Source organism: Spinacia oleracea, chromosome 6 (genome assembly GCF_020520425.1).
Source record: "Spinacia oleracea cultivar Varoflay chromosome 6, BTI_SOV_V1, whole genome shotgun sequence".
NCBI lineage: Eukaryota > Viridiplantae > Streptophyta > Magnoliopsida > Caryophyllales > Amaranthaceae > Spinacia > Spinacia oleracea.
This window is the reverse complement of record NC_079492.1, coordinates 143571822-143593164: the sequence shown is the minus strand read 5'-3', so window position 1 is coordinate 143593164 and position 21343 is coordinate 143571822. Positions and strand designations below refer to the sequence as shown.

General features: G+C 36.2%; 3 protein-coding genes across 7 annotated transcripts; 1 reads left to right on the top strand and 2 right to left on the bottom strand.

The window, feature by feature from the left end:
- Positions 1 to 424: 424 nt before the first annotated feature.
- On the top strand, positions 425 to 8217 carry LOC110786452 (CMP-sialic acid transporter 1). 3 transcript variants are annotated; one of them, XM_056831115.1, is made up of 9 exons: positions 426 to 815; positions 2830 to 2966; positions 3901 to 3984; positions 4100 to 4314; positions 4459 to 4537; positions 4853 to 5022; positions 6175 to 6361; positions 6493 to 6570; positions 7671 to 8217. In XM_056831115.1, the coding sequence occupies exons 4-9, from the start codon at positions 4157 to 4159 to the stop codon at positions 7809 to 7811; spliced, it is 813 nt and encodes a 270-aa protein (XP_056687093.1). In that variant the 5' UTR covers positions 426 to 815; positions 2830 to 2966; positions 3901 to 3984; positions 4100 to 4156; the 3' UTR covers positions 7812 to 8217. The 3 variants fall into 3 exon arrangements, with proteins under 3 accessions (XP_021846703.1, XP_056687093.1, XP_056687092.1); XM_056831114.1 differs by having other exon boundaries at positions 2830 to 2971; XM_021991011.2 differs by lacking the exon at positions 2830 to 2966 and having other exon boundaries at positions 425 to 815.
- Positions 8218 to 9403: 1186 nt separating this feature from the next.
- LOC110786454 (uncharacterized) lies at positions 9404 to 13712 on the bottom strand. The gene is made up of 2 exons (XM_021991012.2): positions 12883 to 13712; positions 9404 to 10482 (listed from the first exon to the last, which is right to left on the bottom strand). The coding sequence occupies exons 1-2, from the start codon at positions 13629 to 13631 to the stop codon at positions 9828 to 9830; spliced, it is 1404 nt and encodes a 467-aa protein (XP_021846704.2). The 5' UTR covers positions 13632 to 13712; the 3' UTR covers positions 9404 to 9827.
- Positions 13713 to 16860: 3148 nt separating this feature from the next.
- LOC110786378 (uncharacterized) lies at positions 16861 to 20373 on the bottom strand. Of its 3 annotated transcripts, none has more exons than XM_056831113.1 (4): positions 20124 to 20373; positions 19924 to 19949; positions 19803 to 19844; positions 16861 to 18915 (listed from the first exon to the last, which is right to left on the bottom strand). In XM_056831113.1, the coding sequence occupies exon 4, from the start codon at positions 18887 to 18889 to the stop codon at positions 17123 to 17125; it is 1767 nt and encodes a 588-aa protein (XP_056687091.1). In that variant the 5' UTR covers positions 18890 to 18915; positions 19803 to 19844; positions 19924 to 19949; positions 20124 to 20373; the 3' UTR covers positions 16861 to 17122. The 3 variants fall into 3 exon arrangements, with proteins under 3 accessions (XP_056687091.1, XP_056687090.1, XP_021846615.1); XM_056831112.1 differs by having other exon boundaries at positions 19803 to 19839; XM_021990923.2 differs by lacking the exon at positions 19803 to 19844 and having other exon boundaries at positions 20124 to 20372.
- Positions 20374 to 21343: the final 970 nt, after the last annotated feature.

Below are 21343 nucleotides of genomic sequence, written 5' to 3'. Positions count from 1 at the left end.
ATTGCAAGAGGTGCAGTAACAATCACCCTGGTAAGAACCAATAAGATTGTGTTATTTATCAAAATGAACCAATAATTGGAAAGCACAAAGATTGCCAACTTAACATACTTGGGAAATGGTAAATAAATTTAATGAGTTAAAAAAGTTGACCAATGAAAATTAAAAGTGGGCACAAAAAATAACACTATAATAAGTTTATAAATAGAAAGATTCTTTCATGTAACAAACAAAATGAAACACCTAAAAAGAAATACGTAACAAACAAAAAGAAACGAAGGGAGTAGTATAATAAGTTTATAAAAAGAAAGATTCTCCACGTAACAAACATTGTGAAACACCCTAAAAAGAATACGTAACAAAGAAAAAGGAATGGAGGGAGTACTTCATTAAAAAAAACAAAAAAAGAAATTAAAAACCTTTGCGAAAGAGAGGGAAGATCTCTATCCCTCCCGGCCTTCACAGTTGCTGCACTCCTCACTTCGCATTTTCCACACTGCTTACTGACTGCCCCACCAATCATAACAATTCCGGTGCCGGAATCAACCTCATTTTTAATCGTCGCCGGAGCGCCGTTTTACTCTCCGACAGTTTGATTCAACTAAGTTTTCCGAGCTTAAATCTCTCGCCCAAACCCATGAACTTATACCCAAAAAAGATCCACGAAATTTCCTCTTGTTTTTCCTAATTTCAGAAGCCACAATTTGTAAATTAGTAGAAATTATTGTGATTTTAATTAGAAAAGGTGAAAAAGAAGGAAGATCTCAATGCAGTGGTACTTCGTAGCTGCTCTTCTCACCGTCCTCACCAGTTCCCAGGTTTGCTTCAATCATATCTTTATTTCATTTTTTCGATGATTAATAATTTGAATATTTAGTGGGTTTTTCTCTAATTAGATTTTCTGCAACTTTTGGGTAAGTTACGAATCACTAATCTAACATGATGGAGCTAATTATAGCAAATAGGCACCTTGGGAATGCAATTTTAGCTCTGATTTATTAGTGGGATTTTCACCCTAGATGTAACCAAATTGGAAAATGGTGGTTTTTATTTGGGGGTGTAGTTCTTAGGAGAATTAAGGGACTAGTAGTGCTCAATGGACTGGTTTAACATATTGAACGCGGGTATGGAGCAGAAACTTGTTCATCGTATGCGTTTTCTTTAAGGTTGAATGGTTGATGAACTACCTCCTCAACTCTGCGCCTATTTGCCAATTTACAGAATACCTTAGTTTTCTTGTTTTTGTTGTATTCCCTTGCTTAAATTTAATCCTATTGCATATTGTGGAGGTGGAGTAGAATGGAGTCAATGGACTTTGGAGCATTTCCTTTAAGCAGTTAGCCTGTTACTGGAAGCAAGTTGGTTCAACCTCAGTGCTAGTACCCCTCCGGCTAGAAATAGTACTCACACCTGCTGATTTGGGATGTACAGAAATAAGTTGTTGCATTTTCTGAAATTGTACTGAGTAATGGTTCTTGATTGGATTTTTTCTTAGATGGAATTATTGGGATACTTGTGAGTATACAGGACCTAAACTATGTCATAGTCTTGTGACAATGTGACCGTTATTTCCACGAAGAGGGAGTTTTTTTAGAGAAAGGTTAACTAGTTTAATTTCTCAATGGCTGAATAAGATGTGGGGATCTACTGAAGAGGCTTTCTGCCACTTTTATTTAATTCATGTTAACATTATATTGTCATTCAATGGTGGATTAGACTTGGAGATAGTTGTTTACAGCAATTCAAGGATGGGTTTATTATGTGAGTTGTGACTTGTGATACATCTTCATTTGCTGTTCTGATTACCGAATTATCATGAAATAGATGAAGCAGTAACCCAATGTGAACTCTGTTCTACATTCCAGGATGTTCTAAGTTGTGTTGAGAGATAGGGTTGCCATGTATATTAACTTGTAAGAAAAGAAGTGGCATATCTCTCTTCGTTCTCACATTAGGTTGTTTCTCATATCTGGTAGACTTCAATTGACTCCGTCATAAACTTGATGCTGAGTTGGACACTGACATGATTTGTAGTTTTAGAACATTAAGTAAGAGACAATAGCTTCAAAAAGGGTTAAGACTATTTTGATAATGACATGAGCTCTTACGTTTTGTACATTTCATGGCTTATTGCCATCAAAACTAGCAAATTTCTTGATTCATTGCTTTAGTTTTTGCGTTTCTGTGCATCCTAGTTGTATAATATCTGCCCTTTTGTCCTGTCTTAAATAGTCAGATATTGTGTCAAGCCTTCTGAAAGAAAGTCTTACGGGGTATCTAGATCCTCAGTGAGAACATATATTATGTCATTAGGGATCATTTGATTTCAGGTAGAGGACACAAGTTTTTTTATTAAAAAAATGATATTTTAATCAACCAGAAAAAAGTTTACAGCAAGAGGACAAGGTATCCTCAGAGAGTAAAAGATATGCTGAGGACACAAGTTATGCTTGAAAGCCTTCTTAAGAACCCATGGAAATATTAGGGAAAGAGGTGGAGATGATTCTCCTGGTCCTACTTCCAAGAAGGCTGTTAAGTTACCCCAAGTCTATATTTCTCGTCTTAAATATCGATAACACCATATCCAATATTTTTAAACTCTAGATAAGCAGTTGTTAGAAGGCTATCATTCATGCTCGTTAGACCCCTTCCAACTCCAATGAAGTTTTTTAATAGAAATTGGAGGTAACCATCCTTGGGTCAAAGGAGCATCTCCAAGAGACCCTTCTATACCAGGAACTTATTGATCTTATGGCCATGATTTCCTTCTTTCATAGCCATGTCGTTAAGCCTATTCTATAGATTTTTACTATCTTTTTATTGTCCACGCAGAATGGTTTTTGTTACCCTCCCATATCAGACTATATGCCCTATTACTAGACTCTGGAGTCTTGAGAATAAGTGGGAAACTGTAGCAGCACCGTAGCGATGATATTCAAACTGAAGATGTTACTTCATTACACTTATAGGTGATGTAAGTTTACTTTGCTATTCTTACAGGGATTGTTTAGAGGGAATTGATGTTATGACTCGCAAATATTCCTACTATCGTTGTCATGCATGCTTAAACATTGTTTGTTGCTCTTGTTTTTGTTGAGTCATCTAATGTGGAAGCTTTTTGTTGGGGTTAGCTCTTTACCAAATGAAGTGTTGCCTATTCAGGTGCAGTGGTGCCATCTTCTGTGGTGGCATACAATTGGTTTACATACTACGGAGTAATAAAGATTTAAATACTAGAGATATATTCGTTTCTGTAATTTATTTTTTGGGTGTTGCTTAGTTGCTTACTATTAGCATCAACAAAGTTTGCAATCAAAAGTGAATAGTCAGGGCTGGAATGCCCCTCCCCACCCCCTCTCCCTCCTCTCTTTGGCATTTTTTTGAGGAAATGACTTCATTTTCTTATGTTCTGCTTCATGGAGGCGAGGTTCGTATCAATTAATTGAACAATTAAGTGACTTAGGTTCAAATTAATATAGGGGAGATGACCTTTGTTTACAAGCTAGGCCAGGATGCTGTCCTTTTCATGTAAGTTAAAAATATAGAATAAATGAATACCGAGTACTTTTTTACTCAGTCGTTGCTGGAGTCCTGAACTTATTCAGTGGTCACGGAAAAATCTTGGTCCCCCGAAATTCAGCGCTCAGAGTTGGCAAAAGGACCACCCTTGACAGCCTGTGATGCCCCACGCCATCCTGAGAGCTTCCCATCAGCCTGTTTCGCCACATGGTGGTCTTTCTTTGGAATATTGGGCTTAATTTCATCCGCAGTCTTTGCCTTAGTTCCAACATCAATATTGTCTTCTATCATTGGACTCATAACTAAGAACTTGAATTATCATTTGAAATTTGTATGTTAGCAAGACCTATATCTTATATTTAGCCTCTACTTTATGTGTGGCAGGGAATTTTAACTACTTTGTCACAGAGTAATGGGGGATACAAGTATGATTATGCAACTGTTCCATTTCTCGCTGAGGTCTTCAAGGTGCTTCCTTCAAATCCTCTCCTTATAGCTTGGAGACTTCAAGCATCTTCTATGACTTCATAGTTGTACTTGCTTCCTATTGACTTTTGTTATTATTCTGCTTTGGTAATTCCAGTTGGTGGTATCTAGCATACTTCTTTGGAGGGAGGTCCAGACTTCACCTTCTGTAAGGATGACAACTGATTGGAAAACTGTGCGACTGTTTCCAATTCCATCAGTTATATATCTGATTCACAACAATGTTCAGTTTGCCACTCTCACTTATGTGGATACATCTACTTACCAGATCATGGGCAATCTCAAGATTGTTACCACTGGGATACTGTTCAGGTGCTTCCATTGAACTACTTAGTTCGCATCCTCTCATGTTTTAATTGAATAATTAACAATCTTTTGAATCTAAGGAGGAACATGCTTATATCATATTTTGTTATTTATGTTGGAGTTTTGTTCTGAAGATATCTTTTTATGCAGGTTATTTTTAAAGAAAAAGTTGTCAAACTTGCAATGGTTGGCAATTATTCTATTGGCTGTTGGGACAACCACAAGCCAGGTGATCCTCCGATACCCGTATGCTCCTTTCTTTTCAAATGCAGTTCTGAGATTATATTATGCAGTTGCATGCCAATTCTTAAAAAATAATTTTAAAACAAAATGGGTGTATTGAATATCCTCTGATTTACATTATATCCAGGGCATTTAAGACAGTTATTGAGAGTTTGAGACTGAGAATGGTTGTCCTCCACATTACCAGGGGATTGGGACATGCTTTCAGTCTTCTTTAATTATCTAATGAACAAAACAAGATGAGTACTGGGAAATTTGATGATCAAGGGAAATTTTATTCTGTTTGTTTCCCTCTCACTAGGTCAAAGGCTGCGGAGAGTCATCGTGTGACTCACTTCTCTCAGCGCCGATCCAGGGATATATGTTTGGGATCTTGTCGGCTTGCCTATCAGCATTAGCTGGTGTCTATACTGAGTTCCTCATGAAAAAGAACAATGACAGCCTGTACTGGCAGAATGTACAACTTTATACGTACGTATCTTTATTTCAGTTAAAGCATTTGCGATATTTTTCATGATGTTATGCATACTGAGTCATTGGTGATTTGACTCGAGTGTTTTCTTTCAAACCACTAGTGGGCATTTACTTATTAATCAGATAATCACCCACCCCCAAGCTTGCCTGTGTTTTTACTCCTAGTTTGTGCTTGAATAATATTTTGCTAGAGACATACTTCCTCCGTTCTTTTTAGATGACACAGTTTTTTATGCGCGTTTGCCAATGCACGATTTCAAACATTAATATCTTCAATTATGGATAAGAAAGCTATAAAAATTTGATATTTAAAAAATATTCATTAATATGAATCTAATAAAACTCCACATGACTATGTTTTTTCTTAAATATTAATCACAAAAGAAAGTCAATGGAACTTGTGTGAATAGTGTCAAAAATCACATTGTGTCATCTAATAAGAAACGAAGGAAGTATAAAAGAAGGTGCCTTTTGATTTTGAAATACAGCCGTCTTTTGTACTGAATGATGTTTCTTTAACAAGAGTGTCTTATGTTTCTCTTCCTGGAAATTGTTCATATAAGCATAATTTATTTGAAATTAAGCATGTTTCTGTTTTGTTTAGGAATATGCTGTAGACAAGGTGAATTGTGCTTCTAGTTGGAAAAGAGGGAGGGATGCCAAATATTAGCAAATAAACTTACCCGTGGCCTGTACTTTGACCAGCATCATTACAGTCTTAGTACATACGAAGTACTTCGTATGTATATAGCATAAGTTATCAAAGGTCTTCAATTTCATTTTTGATTAGGGATAAAAAAAAACGGGTAGCGATTGCTTTCATTTTTGCCAAATATTAGCAAATAAACTTACCCATGCTCTGTACTTTGACCAGCATCATTACAGTCTTAGTTTATACGAAATATGTATGTAGTATAAGTTATCAAAGGTCTTCATTCTATTGAGGTGTCACCTCTTTATCTATTTGTGATTAATGGATGAAAATTAGTATTTAAAGAAAGAGCAAACCTGCAGTTTGCAATTAACTTATTACTTTGGGTGTTTCTCAAATTTCTTACCTTGTTTGGATACAGGGGAGCTTCTTTCAGTTCCCTTTAGAACTTTATTAAGACAGTAATTCAATCTTAATGTAATTTCTTTCTTCCCCAGATTTGGCACTATTTTCAACTTGGCACGTCTAGTTTTGGATGATTTCACAAGTGGTTTTGAAAAGGGACCATGGTGGCAACGCCTTTTTGATGGATATAGTATGGCAACCTGGCTCGTGGTTCTGAATTTAGGGTCTTCAGGGCTGCTAGTTTCATGGATAATGAAGTATGCAGATAACATTGTGAAGGTATTTTTCTTAGAACATCTAATACTTGTATTTAAAACCAAAGGTCCATTAAGATAGGATGTAGCATTAATGCAATTTATTAGTATAACATATGTAATCTTCTGTTTCACGAGGATACATTACATTTTCAGGTTTATTCCACTTCAATGGCAATGCTGCTGACAATGATCTTGTCTGTTTACCTGTTTGATTTCAAGCCAACTTTACAGGTTTGTTCTCCTTGCATTGACAATACTGTAGTATCTTTCTCTTCCTGATCAATTTTCTTCTATGTTACAGTGAAACCCCTTCCCCAATCCTCTACACCTACCGAAATAAATAAAATAAAGGGAGGTGCATTGAGACTAGACAATCTTCTTGTAGCATAATTCCTTGATATAGTTATGGTTTAGTTTATTTCTTTTATGTCACTCTTGTGTACCTGGAATATAATTTCTCAGTTTTATTTTCTTTTCTCGTGTTATCCCAAAATCCGGCCTCTTACTACCAAAAAATGGCACTTAACCTTCACATGCACTCGTTCAGTCGATAACGATATTCAAATTCATTGGGCGGATCTGGATTAGAATGTGGCAGTATAAGTCTACCAAAGACATAAATATCTTAAAACTGTACTTTATACCCATTGTCTTAGGGCTTGCTTTGTTGACATGAACTCCTCATGGGAACTTGGATCATAGATTGAATTCTTAAGCCCGCTTCCAACAAATTGTCCAAAAACCTGTTTTGTGCGCTGCTTTTAATTCCTTGTAGTTGTTATTTGGTTCACCAGTTGGCTGCCTTGAAATGGGAAATAGTGATTAGCTTGTTCAAGATATGAATCCTACGATCAGTGAATTCCCGTAGGGAGCAGGGGGTAAAACTAGCATGCAAACTTCCATTGGTTTTTACCATTCCATTGCTCAAACAAGGCGGAAAATTACATTTTTACAATTCTCTAAATCTGACATAATTATTAAGAAGATTTCACATGAAAAAAAAGCAGGTAACTTAACATGTTATTGTTTCATTTCCCTCTGTTTGAGATTAATTGTTACATTGCCCATCCCATTTTAGTGAAATCTTAATACTTTGTATAAAATAGTTGATTTATCTTCCTCCCTCTGTCACTCATTCTAAGGGAGTATTGTAACATGATCTACTCATATGATCACTTTTATTGTAACATTTTTGAATCAACTACTATATCCATGTGAATGTCTAATAGAAAAAGGAGATACGTATTCTAGCTTGAAGGAGACGGGAGTATTTATTAGAAATAGTTAGTTCATCTCATGTTCAAACCTTGTTCCCCCTTGCATTTTTGCAGCTTTTCTTGGGTATCGTCATATGCATGATGTCACTACACATGTATTTTTCTCCTGCAAATGCGCTTGTGGAATCACCTGCAATGGCAAAACCAGAGCATGAGAGTCTGAAAGAAGTTGCTATAGAAAGACTGAACTCGTGACCCCATTTTGCCGAAAGAGTATGCTTATCTGCATCTGCACTTCAAATCATAGTTTGAAGTGGCCTGGTTTCCTGATTATTCTGGTTTATGCTCAACAAGGTGCTGAATTCTGATTTTCGGGTCGTTGGTGCTGCTGCCTACGTAAGGGTTCTGCAGGAAAAAGAACTGATTAATATTCCTGACAGGAGAAGTTGGTTAGGTTTTCATCTTTGGTTGCAAGGCCGAGGAAATATACAGTAAGTTGTTAGTCCTACAGGAAACTGAATATGCCTTTGAATTACTTTTTGGAAAGCATTTATTCCTTTGCTAAATTGTAAGTAAAGTTTAGCCATTATTTTGTAATCTTGCTTAGCTGACATTGAATATGGTTATAAATTGATCCCTTTTGAAAGTTTAGATATCAGAATTCTTCTGTTTCACATGTTTTCTTCCTGCAAATTCTTCAGTCTGGTACATTGGGAATATGTTGATGCGGCATATCAGAGCATAACTTGCTGCATAATAACTATGTCTCGAGAAAACAATGGTTTAGGAATTGGTTCTGTTATCAGAATCTTACTGATTTTTCTATTTTGTCATTCTTTTATTCTATTCCTAATGCATTTTTTAGGTAAGTTCCTTGTTCTTGATCCCCGAAAACCCTATAAAAGGTAGACCATTGAAGTAGCTCATAATCATAAAATCTTACACACATTTAGGAAGTAAAGAGAAATTAAAGACGATGCCTAGATTGTTTGAGAGGTTTTTCAGCTATGGTTTCAAACAGACGCCTGCTCGGGTTGCAGTCAACGGAGGTTCGAAATTCGTTGATGAACAGGATGGGAAGTCTAATAGCAGTAAGTATTTCCAGATGCCATTGCATTATCCTAGGTACAAGAAGGACGATTATGAGAAGATGGTGGAGTGGAAGTTAGATTGTTTGCTTGCTTCATATGGTTTGCCGATTACCGGAACTTTGGAGCAAAAGAGGAAGTATGCCATGGGAGCTTTCCTCTGGGAGTAATTACTGAGTTTTCTTTTCTTCATGTTTTAACCATAAAAGCTAAGGTCAATGAGTGTTAAGAGGTCAAGTTATGTTTTTCGGCTTTTAGATTTATTTTCATATCCCTTTTGGTTTGATATGAAGTATGGCTTCTGAGATTTTGAGTATGCTGACTGATTATTTGTTTCCTGGTAAGTCAACACATGGAGAGCCTCCCTCGTCTGTCAGGCAATACAAATTGCAGATCCTCAGTCTTAACCATTAGTCCAAGCATGTTTGCTCAAATAATATAACTGGCATATATGTGCATGTTTCGCTAATTCTTGTTTTTGCTCTTTTGATTAAATGGAAGCTGACTATTTTCAATATATAAGAAAAATTATTCATATAGGTCTTGTTTGAGTTGTCTCAATAAGTACTTTAAGAATACTAATGTTTAATAAATTTTACTAATGTAGAATTAGAGATAAAAATAATACAGTATAAAATTTCATTAGAAAAAGTGAAAAGTAAAAATTGAAACATCACGGTTTGCATAACGTATTTGAGATTAATTCATCACGGTTCGTATTTATTTCCATATCAATGCAACCCTAATAAACACAAGAGCTCCAACATAACAAGCATAGTATTCTATTATCAATCCATATTTCCTCAAGCCACGATGTCTTACCCGGGTTCTATATAAAATATACTTCACTTCATTGTGTAACATTCAAGCAAAACAGAAATTCATTTTCTCAAAATTCACACAACCAGCAAAATGCAACTAGTTTTACATACCAAGGACGACCCTGTTACATTCATCTTATTTTCATTTATTTCATGAAAAATAAGTTTAGACTTGTTAAGATCCATGCAACATCTAAGAGGCCGCTTCACAGGTCTACCCTCAACCCACTAAAGCATGTGAGTTTCACTGGGGGTGATGAACATTCTCCTTTAAATCTCTTGTTGTCCTTCTGAATTAGGTGATGAGCATCAAACTTTCATTTCAAGAGCTTACAATTCAATACATACATAGTATCTATAAATCAAGAGGTCATGTCAGTGTTCTCATCTTCATTCACCTCTCCTCCGGGAACATCGTTAAACATATATTGGTTTTGATACTCCATTAAGTACTGTGTTGACCTCTTCACATCCAAAAACAACTGATAAACCCTGCTCACATCCTCCATCTCCACCGACTTTGCCTTCCGTTTTAGACAGGCCAATGCAGAGGTATTTATCAGGTTGATGGAATACCTGAGTGATGTTTCAACTGCAATTTTTGTCAACAGAGCTTTCGCTTCTTCAGACATTTCGACATCCTCTTCTTCACATCTGATCTCCAAGATCTTTCGAATCTCCTCCTCCGAGTATGGTTGAGTTGCGATGATAAGTAGCCGATCAAGCAAATCAATGGGAATGCCATGTGGAGATTTGTAATTGGTCCCTCTAATCCTAGTATGCCCTCTGTTGGTTGCAACTACTAATATCGGTGCCATTTCATTCTCCAAGGCACGATTTAAGAAAGAGAAGCACTCAATATCTAACATGTGGACCTCGTCAATGAACAGAACCCCTGGTACAATCTCAGCCTTCCCTTCTTCCCTCCACTCAGCTACTTTGGTGTCAATTTGTTCCCTCACTTCAGCACGTATTTCACCAGTATCGCCAGTGAAGAGTGCTAGGAATCCCTGGGTCCTGAACAAACACATGTAAAGTGAGATCAGTAAATAAAGCAAACAAAACAACTGGTATGCAAGTCTGAAACTTTCAGAACGAGGTTCCAACAAGTTTTCGGATATACCGATAACCCGTTAGGGAAGAAGCAATTTCAATTGCTTGGTTGATTTTTTATGGGATAATAGATAATACTCTGTATCCATGACACTCAAAAGATCAAGCAAAGCAATAAAGGGTATTTGTTTCCTATGCTTTTAATATTCTTCTAAAATGTCCATCTTTCATAGTTGAACTTATTAGCTACTCCACAAATAAAGAATAAAACATTATAGCAACTACTTACATGTCAAATTCAACAGTCGAAAAATCCCTCTTCTAATAAGTTATCAGTCTTTTAATGAGTGTGCACATCTTTTGTGGACAAGTGAAGAGATTTATTAGTCACCAAAAAGGGAGAAGTAAAATGTTCACCAGAGCAACAAAAGGGCAGATGCCTATCTTAGTGCAAAAAAGCATCAGAATAAACAAGTCACACCTTCTAGGAAGGGTTAACCAGTTTACTCTTCATGTGCAAGCGACTTAGCGAACTATAACAACTCCCTCATTACATCAGAGGATCTAACACAAACTCTAAAGATAATATATCTAATAATAGAGCTTTGATTAGTCTGCTTCTGAGAAAAGATCTTTCGATTCCTATGAATCCATATCGAGTAGATTGTTTCAGAAAATATCAAAATAACATTCCGTGTAGCAGATGACAAATTTGTTTCCTCCAGCAAGCTTGAGCAGCTAGTTTAATTTTCTCATCAAAACTAAGAATCCTCCTCCTGATCTTCAAAACCGAGAGGAGATGAAATGAAATCCTAGATGTAAAAGAGCACTATCCTCCGGGGCAGTAAGTGTGCACATCTTTAATCATCATGATTTTAATTCAATAGAAAATTAGAGGTATAATTTCCTTATTCTTTCTCCTACATGTTTCTCCTGAATTTTTCTGTTAACGGTTTTAATCTTTAATACTACTCGTATCAGGGTCAAATACACTTAGAAAGAGTTTATTGTCAAAATTTTGAAATTATGTTATCAGTAAGAGTTGAGTTGAGTTTTGATCTGAAAGGCATTTTGTTAGTATAGTCAATAATTAGGTGACAACTCTGTGGGAATGTTGAGAAATATGTACTGCCAATTTGTCAAATATCAATGTTTAGTCTATTTGAATTTTCCTTGCAATACTGTAATTTACTTTTGTACAAAATCATTTGTAGTACATCTTGCCGGGCTAATCACATAACTTGTCTAGCTAGCATGTGGTAACATTGCTATACAACATTGTTTTTCAGCTTTTTCTTTTTTATCTACTAACATGTTTAAGATTGCAATTCTATCCTTGTAGTACCCTAGTACTTGCCAAATCATGTTTCAAAGCACCATTTGACAGCAAAGGTTTCCTTTACCTACTTTTGTCCTTTTGATTAGTCGAGAATCATATATTTCACAAGTATTTTAGGAGCAACACCCCCCCCCCCCCCCACACACACACAACTCCTGAAATGAACATTCAAGTCCATTAAATTTAACAACACACTTTTGTGAAATCAGCTCTTGTAGGCGTATAATGCAGGTATTATGCTTCAATATTGGTTTTTGCTGAGTGGACAAAGTAGTTAGCCTTCTATCAAGATACTTGACTTTTTTTCCAATAGTTTTTTGAATCAAAATATCATAGCAAGAAATAATGGAGTTTATGTTAACCCCCTTTCTACTCCCACTTCCTAATATCAAGAACTTAACCATTTCTTAGTATCGTGCACGCATTGTCTGCACTTCTAGTTGGCCTTCTAGCAAGATACTTTACTTTTTTTCCCCAATAGTTTTTTGTATCAAACATCATAGCAAGAAACAATGGAGTTTAAGTTAGCCACATTTCAGCCGCCACTTCCTAATATCAAGCATTTAACCATTTCTTAGTCTTGTGCACCATTGTGTGCACTTCTATGCTAAAACCAGCAGTCCACGCACAGAAACAACATTTCTTAGCTTAAAAACCAGCCATTTACACTCACAAACCCCGTTTCTTAGCAAAAACCAGCAGTTTACAACTTTACACTCACAAACCACATTTCTTAACTTAAAAACCAGCAATTTATACATTGAGAAACCCTGTTTCTTAGCAAAACCAGCAGTCTACACTCACAAACCACATTTCTGAGCTTAAAAACAAGCAATTAACACTCACAAACCACGTTAAACCAGTAGTCTACACTCACAAACTACATTACTTAACAAAAACCAGCAGTCTACACTCAAAAACCTCATTTATATAAACCCGAAACAAGACTAACACACTAGTTGCAAGACAAATGGTTATAAATTTCCAGACAAATGGTTATAAATTTCCACAAAGAAAGAGAGTACCTGCTGTTAATAACATCGATCTCATGAAGAGTAACACAATGCACAACCTCTTTCCTTTTCTGCAACTCCCCATCAGGGCACTGCACAAACTTGGTATGAGGTCCTACAGCATCGTACTCCCTCGACCTCGAAAACGACCTCCCGAGCTTAGTAATCTTCCCAGAAGCCTTATCAATAGCAATCACATCCCCACTTTGAACCTTCTCCTTACTAAGCGCTTCAATCATCTTCGTCCCCAAATCATACACCGTCTCCATATCCGTCGTCTTCAACGTCAATTTCCCTGTCTTCGACGCCGCCCCAGCAACCGCAGGTCGGTCCATTTGTACCTCCACAACCTCGCCCTCAATAACCTCAGCCTCCTCTTTAATCCGGACACCGATAGCGCGGCGAAACGCCTGCATTAGGGCTTCCGTCTTCGACATCTCCAGGGAGAAGATTTCGGAGCCGGAGAGCATGGCGAATGGAGTTTCGTGGCCCAGTGACTTGGCAAGACCCATTGCAATTGCGGTCTTTCCGGTGCCGGGTTGGCCCGCAATGAGGACTCCTCGGCCCGCGATTTTTCCGTCTTTGATCATTTGGAGGATTACGCCGGCGGCTTTGCGGGCGGGGAGTTGGCCGACGAGGCCTTCGGAAGTGAGGCGAGGTTCTAGGGTTGAGTCTAGGCCTAAGCCTCGGATATGGGAGTGAGCCCCTATGCGTTCAATTCTTGTTAGGTCTTTGCTTTCTGAGAGTTTTAGCTCCGCCATTGTTAAGGCTTTTTTGGGTTTGCAGAGTGAGTGAGAGTAGGGTTTGGGTTAGGGAAAAGAAGGAAATCGGAGGGAAGAAGGGAGTCAAATGTGTGAAATGTTATTTGTGTTACTCCGTCGGACTAAAGTGGCTTTGGGCTGGGCTTCGGGCCATGGGCCTAAACGGGTCGGGTCCGACCTAGGCACGCTCAGTTTAGTGCCCGGCTGGGCTGAAAAGTTCAAAATATGGCCCAGGACCACGGCCTTTCGTGTCGGTTGGATAGTTGTGTCTAAGCCTAATTTTACTAAATTTAGCGTATTTTGTCGTGCTAGATCGAGTCGTGTCGTGCCTTATCGAGTTATCGTGTTTTTTCCCAAAAAAATCGACCCAGGTCGGCCCACGACTCCGTACACGTGTCGGCTCGTGCTTTATTCGTGCTCGTGCCGGCCGGACTTTTTTCGTATTAGGTCGGGCCGGGACGGCCCACGACCATCTTTAATCTGTCCCATTATAACCTTCACGTTTGAGAATTTACCGTATTCGAAATAATATTTTGTGTAATCACCACACAAAAAAAAACTTTACAGTGTGTTTCGGAATTCTAATTTAATGATGAAAAGTGTGTAAAATTGTGGAAACATGAGAATTCCTTAATTTTAGCTTGTTTGGTAATTTAAATGGAAAAGTGAGAAAAATGAAATGTGTGGAAATCGTGGAAATCAACTACTCCCTCCGCCTCTTTTTGTTTTTTACGTTTGGTATTTTTCATGCATTTTAACGATTAATTAATTAGCTTCGAGATTCCTCAATTTTTTTTTATTTAAATAAGATAAATTACGTTTATTTATAATGTTTTCATTTTTATCAAAATTATGTATTGAAAAATGAGAAAAATTTAATGTACCAATGGAAAAGTATGAGATATTAAATGACCCAGTGAATTTAATTGGTTAAAATAATAATTTGACACAAATTTTGATAGAATATTAAGTCATTTATGTGATAGTATAAAAGGAAATGTAAAGAACATTTTGAAATACCAAAAAAGGAAAACGTAAAAAACAAAAAAAGACGGAGGGAGTAGTTATATTTTGCCTTTTTTTCCATACTTTTCCCCCTCAAAAGTGATGGAAAAACTGTGGAAATCTGTAGAAAACAAAATTAAAGAAATGAAATATATGAGATATTTCAATTTCCCCAGTTTTTCATAATAATTAGCCAAACAAATTAAAATTTGAGATTTCTACATATTTCTTCAGATTTCGTTTTCTACAGATTTCCATAGTTTTACTTTTCCTCACATTTTCAAGTTTTCTTGGTTCCCAAACACAGTGTTAATATTGCCTCGAATTGAATTACAATTTACAAGGGATTATTTTTACGTGGACCTGGTCAGCTGGTCCACAATAGTATTTTAGTGTGGATCCAAAATCATTAATTTTCTCTAGCCCCTTTTACCTGCTTAGTGAACTTTGTTGTTCATATAGTGACTATAATAAATTAATCAACACATTTCTTATATATAGTAAAAGATGAATTTTGACTTTAAACCGCATCGCACAACATGTATCAATAAAACTATTTTGATGTTTTTTTTCATAATAATGCTAATAAACATGCCAAAATAAATCACGAATAAATTGTTGACATTTTTTAGGAATGGTCCACAATAAATTTAGTGTGGACCATGTTCATTTAAGAATTGGTGCTTCTATTGGATATCTTCAAACTTAATTTCAATGGTTCTTGCAAATCTTTCTCAACATAAATCATAACCAGAGACAGTAATGGATAACCTCTCACGGTCTGGACCTACCATCTTGGTCATTTTCAAGCTTTTATAGCTGAAACTAGTGTTATTCACAAAGGTATCCAAGAAGTCTAGCGAATCAACATTAAAAGACTCTACATTGAACTATTGAAGGTGACAATCTCATCATTATCTACTCAATTAAAAGAATATGGTCAAACCCAGATTCCTCCTCTCGTTCGACATGTAGTAAATCAAGTATATTTTTAGAGAAACTAATAAAACAGCCGACTAGATAACCTTTCCAATTGGACATGTTAAGCATCTAATTAGTGACAAAATGCTATAGACCCGCATTTATTTTCTATATTTGAATGTGTTTTTTTTTGACGGGAAATTTGGATGTTAATACACAAGAGAACACATTAGTAAGAAACTTACACCTACTCCATCGAATCTCTCTTATTATCCTTGAAATTTTGTCACCTATGGCAATTCCAGTGTGCAGTACAACCTATTCTGAAAAGATTGCTCTTGGCATTCAAACAGAAGATAAAGAGGTTGCTCAGATTGCTCTTGTAGGTGTATAATGCAGGTTTTACGCTTCAATATTGGTTTTTTCTGAGTAGTTGGCCTTCTACCAAGATACTTTACTTTTTTCAAATTGGTTTTTTGAATCAAAATATCATAACAAGAAATAATGGAGTTTAAGTTAGCCCTATTTCAACCGTCACTTCCTAATATCAAGAATTTAACCAATTCTTAGCCTAAAACCATCACTCTACCACTCAGAAACCAATTTCTTAGCTTAAAAACCAGCAATTTACCCTCACACACACACACCACATTTCTTAGCTTTAAAACCCAGCAATTTACACACGTTTCTTAGCCAAAACCGGCTCATAAACCCCATTTCTTAGCTTAAAACCAGCAATAAGCACACAAACCACGTTTTTTTAGCAAAAACCAGCAGTCTAGAATCACAAGCACATTTCTAATTTCTTAGCAAAAAACCCAGCAGTCTACACTCAAAAACCACATTTACATAAAACCGAAACAAGACTCACAAACAAACTAAGTGGAAGACAAATGGTTATAAATTTCCACAAAGAAAGAGAGTACCTGCTGTTAATATCATCAATCTCATCAAGGGTAACACAATGCACAACCTCTTTCCTTTTCTGCAAAGGCACTGCACAAACTTGGTATGGGGTCCAACCTCTTCTGATGATTCAATTAATCCCAAAAACAGGAGGCAAAGAGGTTGCTCAGATGATTCAATTAATCCCAAAAACTAACTTCTTCAACCTCGTCAGTCCGCCAAGATAAGCAAAAAAAATGCATTATTACACCCTCATGAGCGCCAAGGTCGGTTAAGTTAGAAAAGGAAGAGAAGAGCTTTGAGAGAAAATTAGAGCTCAGCTTTAACAAGTTTCTTAATAAAAGATACTCATTACTCTGCAGTCTGCACCCCTGAAACTATGACAAAATACACGCAATTCTCCATCAACTTTTTTTATGACTAGAGCAACATACTTGATGCATCGTATGAAACTTGATTGCATATTGAATAAATTAGCACCACATTCAAATTATTCCTCAGAATTATTCAAAACGAAAAAACAAAAAACACCAATAACGTACACTTCCTTTCTAAAATAAAACACTAATTACCAACTATAAGGTACGAGAACCTCTTCAACCCTTTCTCAAGTCTGAACCTTCCCTTCATCTATATATGGCACAGATTTGTACTATTCCTCACAATCCTTTTATCCATTTCATATGAAATAAGATTTCAAAATCTTCATGTTCAATTCTTAATGGAGATTCATCATGAAGCTGAAATTTTAAAGTATCCTCCAAGTGTTCAGTAGGACCTCTTACGAAATGGGAAGCTGCATGCAAGTCTACATTTATAAGCAAAGGAAAACCAAGGGGCATAACAACATTAGATGTAAAAAGATCTACTTCCCTCATCTTATTATGTCCATCTGAAGGACTTTCTTCTTCTTCTGTCTTCCTGGGAACTACGTTCCAAAGAGAATCGTCACTGTCTTCAGGGTTGTCAAACAGAACTTTCCGGTAGTATTTTTTGTCATAGTCGCTTGTGTAGTCAAATATACCAGACCAAGCAACAACCCTTCCATAAACCCTAAGAATATCAACAACACTTCCCTTGCAAATCAAAACACTCTTCACTTGTATCCCTACAGCATTTCTGAAGTTTGCATAATGCACCACACAATCGCCACGATGTTGCTCACCTTGCACTACAGCACATAAGAGCCTATTATACTCACAATTACGCATCTCTCTATCTGCGATCATTTCCGTGTCAAAATGCACAGCTCCGTCTTTGATTAGAAGACGGCCATCAGCATCCTCAAGCTTCACTCTTATGTGAAAATTAAAATCGGAGCGTATGAACTCAGAAATGGTGAAAGGTAACAATTTCCTACCTTTCGACAATCTAACAGGATTCTGTCCATCTCTGTTGAAAATATTAAGACTCAAATGGTTATGTTCAACATTTATGGTGCCAGAGACATTCAACTCTTCATCGTTTTTCCGACAAATCGAAAAAGAAAATACTTCCAACAGACATCTTCCATACTTAGCATCTTCCGGGTTTGTAGCTAATGACTTCATTGACATCATAGCTAACCAGGATTTTCTGTATGAGTTTTGAAAATCAAATGCTTCGTTAAACATAACATCCAAATGTTCCCATTTTCTACCAATACGATTTTGTTCATCTTTAATACAAAATTCAGGCCAAGCACTTGAATAAGTTCTCCACTGAAAGGCCAAAAATTCAACAGTGCAATTAAGAATTGGATCGTTGGTACTTTTTTCTCGTATGTCTGCTACAATTGTAAGAGACGTATATGCAGGCACAGCTACTAGACTTCTCGTAAGATGTAGCGGAGCTCTCTCTCCTGAAACAAAGGAAACCAATATAGGCTGGTTTGATGGTATATTCAAGATTGTCCTTTCAGTTTCGGAAGCTGTGCATTCATAAGTTCTGCCATAACGAGCAACAATAGATCCAGAAACATAAATGCTCTTATCAGAAGCTTCTTGTCTTACAGTTTCTTCTACATCTTTGTGTAATTTAATTGTTATTTCAGCCCCAACTGCACATGCCAGTGCAATATAGTTCACCTTGACGTGCCCACGGTCCCCCTTAACTTGGGGACACTTGAGTTGTTCATAGTCATTGCTTGTTGTATTGTCCAGAAGAATATCGCCATGAGCAATGAAAGCATTATCTTGAGCCTTGTCCTTGAGAAGTATGGATATCACAGGTTTTCGCATTGAAATTACTATATCAAGACCCGTGAGCAATAATTCTTGTCCGATTTCGGAGATAACATCAGCATGATCCACATCCCGTTCATAGAGCTTTGAATAGATTGGTTTTGAATCATTTTTGTCGCAAACCAGAATATGACCATAAACTTGACATGGTAAGGAACTGGGGAAGATGGTGATAGAGCTAACATCAACCATCGGTTGTGCCATGGTGATTCGCTGATAGGGAGTTCGAACTGCAGTAAACACGAGCAGAGAACAATACAATAATTAAACTCAAAAAAAGTGACACTGTATGAGAAGAAGAATAAGGTCGATCTATATACATAACACATACAAACAAACCATCACAAATCTAGGGTTTCTAAGTTCGGAAATAAAAAAATCAACAGAACTAGTGTCATCATCAACAAACATCATAACAACATCAACAGGGCCGGTTACTATACACAATTAGACAATGAAACCGGCATGAGAAATTGATCCTAAAGGTACAACTGAAAGAGGACTCTAAAGTCAGAACAAATCACTAGTGTAGTCAGCTAATAGAATTAGTGGACAGAATAGAGAATGCTCTAAAATGCCATCATAAATTTGAAACTCTAATAGTCTGATCTTTTCAGTGTTTATTTTCCATTTAATCACTTGATATTGCGTCCAATAACTAACAAGGAAATGTAATTTTCAAGTCTTTAACCAGGATATTTTCCGAAGCTCAATGAAATCTTGTTAACAATCCGTTCTTCATTCCAACCTTACAATATCCCCAAACCCTCAAACCAGTAATACATTATAACAACAAAGCGCTTCAAATTAGACCATATGACAATAAGAATCCACCAAAAATATTCAATTCTCACCCTTAATTTCACAAACGTACCAAAAGTAGCCATCTCTCACCCTTAATTTCACAAACATACAGACATTTTCTTTACAATACCTTAAATAAAATAGGGCCAATCTTTTCTTAAACTCTTTCCAATATATTTTCTTCGATCCTCGTTATGATGTGTATGAATCATACACTCTAACTTCAGCTCCATAAAGGTCATCATTTATATTGCAATTATTGTTAGCAAAATCTTAACAACCACAAAAAACAAGTTGCAGAAACTTGTCCTACCTGTAACTTCCAACTAAACCTCATAACCTAAAATTGGCTGCTCTGCGATAATTTTATAGATTGATTAATTTTCACCAAAAATAACACAAAAATTAAACAGGTTTAAGGAAAAATCGATTACCTGAGTGACGAAGTTGAGTACTATACCTGAACAAATTGGAACAAAAATGAAGAATATTTAGAGAAATTAACACAGGAAAATGTGAAATTGTACGAATTCAGAAACAGCAATTGATTTGTTATTAAGTCAATTATACAGATGATTTAATTGATAAAAACATCTAAATTGTAAATTGTAAGTAAAGAAACATATAATCATACCTTCAATCCAATTTCAATGCACCTCCAAATATAGGATGAGATAGAGGTATGAAAACCTTCTCAAAATCGAACTTTTATCGTTCTGTCGAATGGTTCAATCTCTTAAATTTCTGTAAATTTTGTTCAATTTATGTGAATTATTTTTCGAAAATTAGGGTTTCCCAAGGGAATAATTTCAAAATAAAAATAATGGGCTTTAGCTCCGAGGGTTTCTAAACCTCAAGTGACTTGTGTCCATGTGGACTACATGGACATAAGTGATCCAATACAATCATCTTGAGTACCGATGCATAATATATGTCAATAACAAAATGCAAAATTGCTTAGAAATACCACCAATATAAGTCATACTTCCTCCGTCTTTTAATACTTGCAACGTTTGTTAGTTTCACGCATGCCAATGCATAACTTTGATCATTTATATCTTAAATTCTCTTTATGCAAAAATTATAAAAAGTTGATATTTTGAAAATACACATTGAGACGAATCTAACAAGATCCCACATGACTATGTTTTATCTTATATAAAAAACACTACGAATAGTCAAAGTAGATTATATGAATAGTGGCAAAAGTCCAAACGTTGCGAGTATTAAAAGACGGAGGAAGTATGTGTTATTATTGGTATTCACATAATTTGTATTGGTACTAACATATTCTATATTGGTACTCCAAATTCTGTATTGTTACTCACTTACGTCCAATATGAACACAAGTCACTTGTGACAAAGACTTCCTCTTTAGCTCCGCCATTGATTGTTAATGAGTGTTTGTTGTGTTTGCAGAGTGACAGTAGACGAGGGGGAGCACCAACAACCTTGAGAAAAGTGGAGTTCTTCTTATTTGTACAATGTTGACAAATAGCAAGGTCAATTTCTTCTTATTTTTTTTCTTGGGTCAGATTCTTGACCCCTTGTCAAGCAAAAAAGTGGAAACTGTCTTGAATGGGTTTTGTGGGTCTTCTTATTAACTTATAAGGGCTCGTTCGGTATCGTTTTTTGTTTCCAGTTTTCTGTTTTTCACAAAACTAAAAACCAAAATATGAAAACCACAAAAAGTAGTTTCCAGTTTTTTATTGTCAGTTTTCAAAATTAACATGATTACAATAGGTATGACTATTTTTTAGTTGATAATTCAATATAAATCATATGACTTACAAAATCAAAAAAACCAAAAACTGGAAACTGACAGTGATACCGAATGGGCCCTTAGTTTCAATT

What these genes read in the sequence shown, in the direction of transcription:
- LOC110786452 (XM_021991011.2), top strand. Translation starts at nt 765, where the DNA reads ATGCAGTGGTACTTCGTAGCTGCTCTTCTCACCGTCCTCACCAGTTCC. An exon ending in CCGTCCTCACCAGTTCCCAG is followed by an intron (nt 816 to 3,900) that starts GTTTGCTTCAAT and finishes TATGTGTGGCAG; the next exon opens with GGAATTTTAACTACTTTGTC. An exon ending in CAGAATGTACAACTTTATAC is followed by an intron (nt 5,023 to 6,174) that starts GTACGTATCTTT and finishes TTTCTTCCCCAG; the next exon opens with ATTTGGCACTATTTTCAACT.
- LOC110786454 (XM_021991012.2), bottom strand. Translation starts at nt 13,631, where the DNA reads ATGGCGGAGCTAAAACTCTCAGAAAGCAAAGACCTAACAAGAATTGAA. An exon ending in ATCGATGTTATTAACAGCAG is followed by an intron (nt 10,483 to 12,882) that starts GTACTCTCTTTC and finishes GTGTTTGTTCAG; the next exon opens with GACCCAGGGATTCCTAGCAC.
- LOC110786378 (XM_056831113.1), bottom strand. Translation starts at nt 18,889, where the DNA reads ATGGCACAACCGATGGTTGATGTTAGCTCTATCACCATCTTCCCCAGT.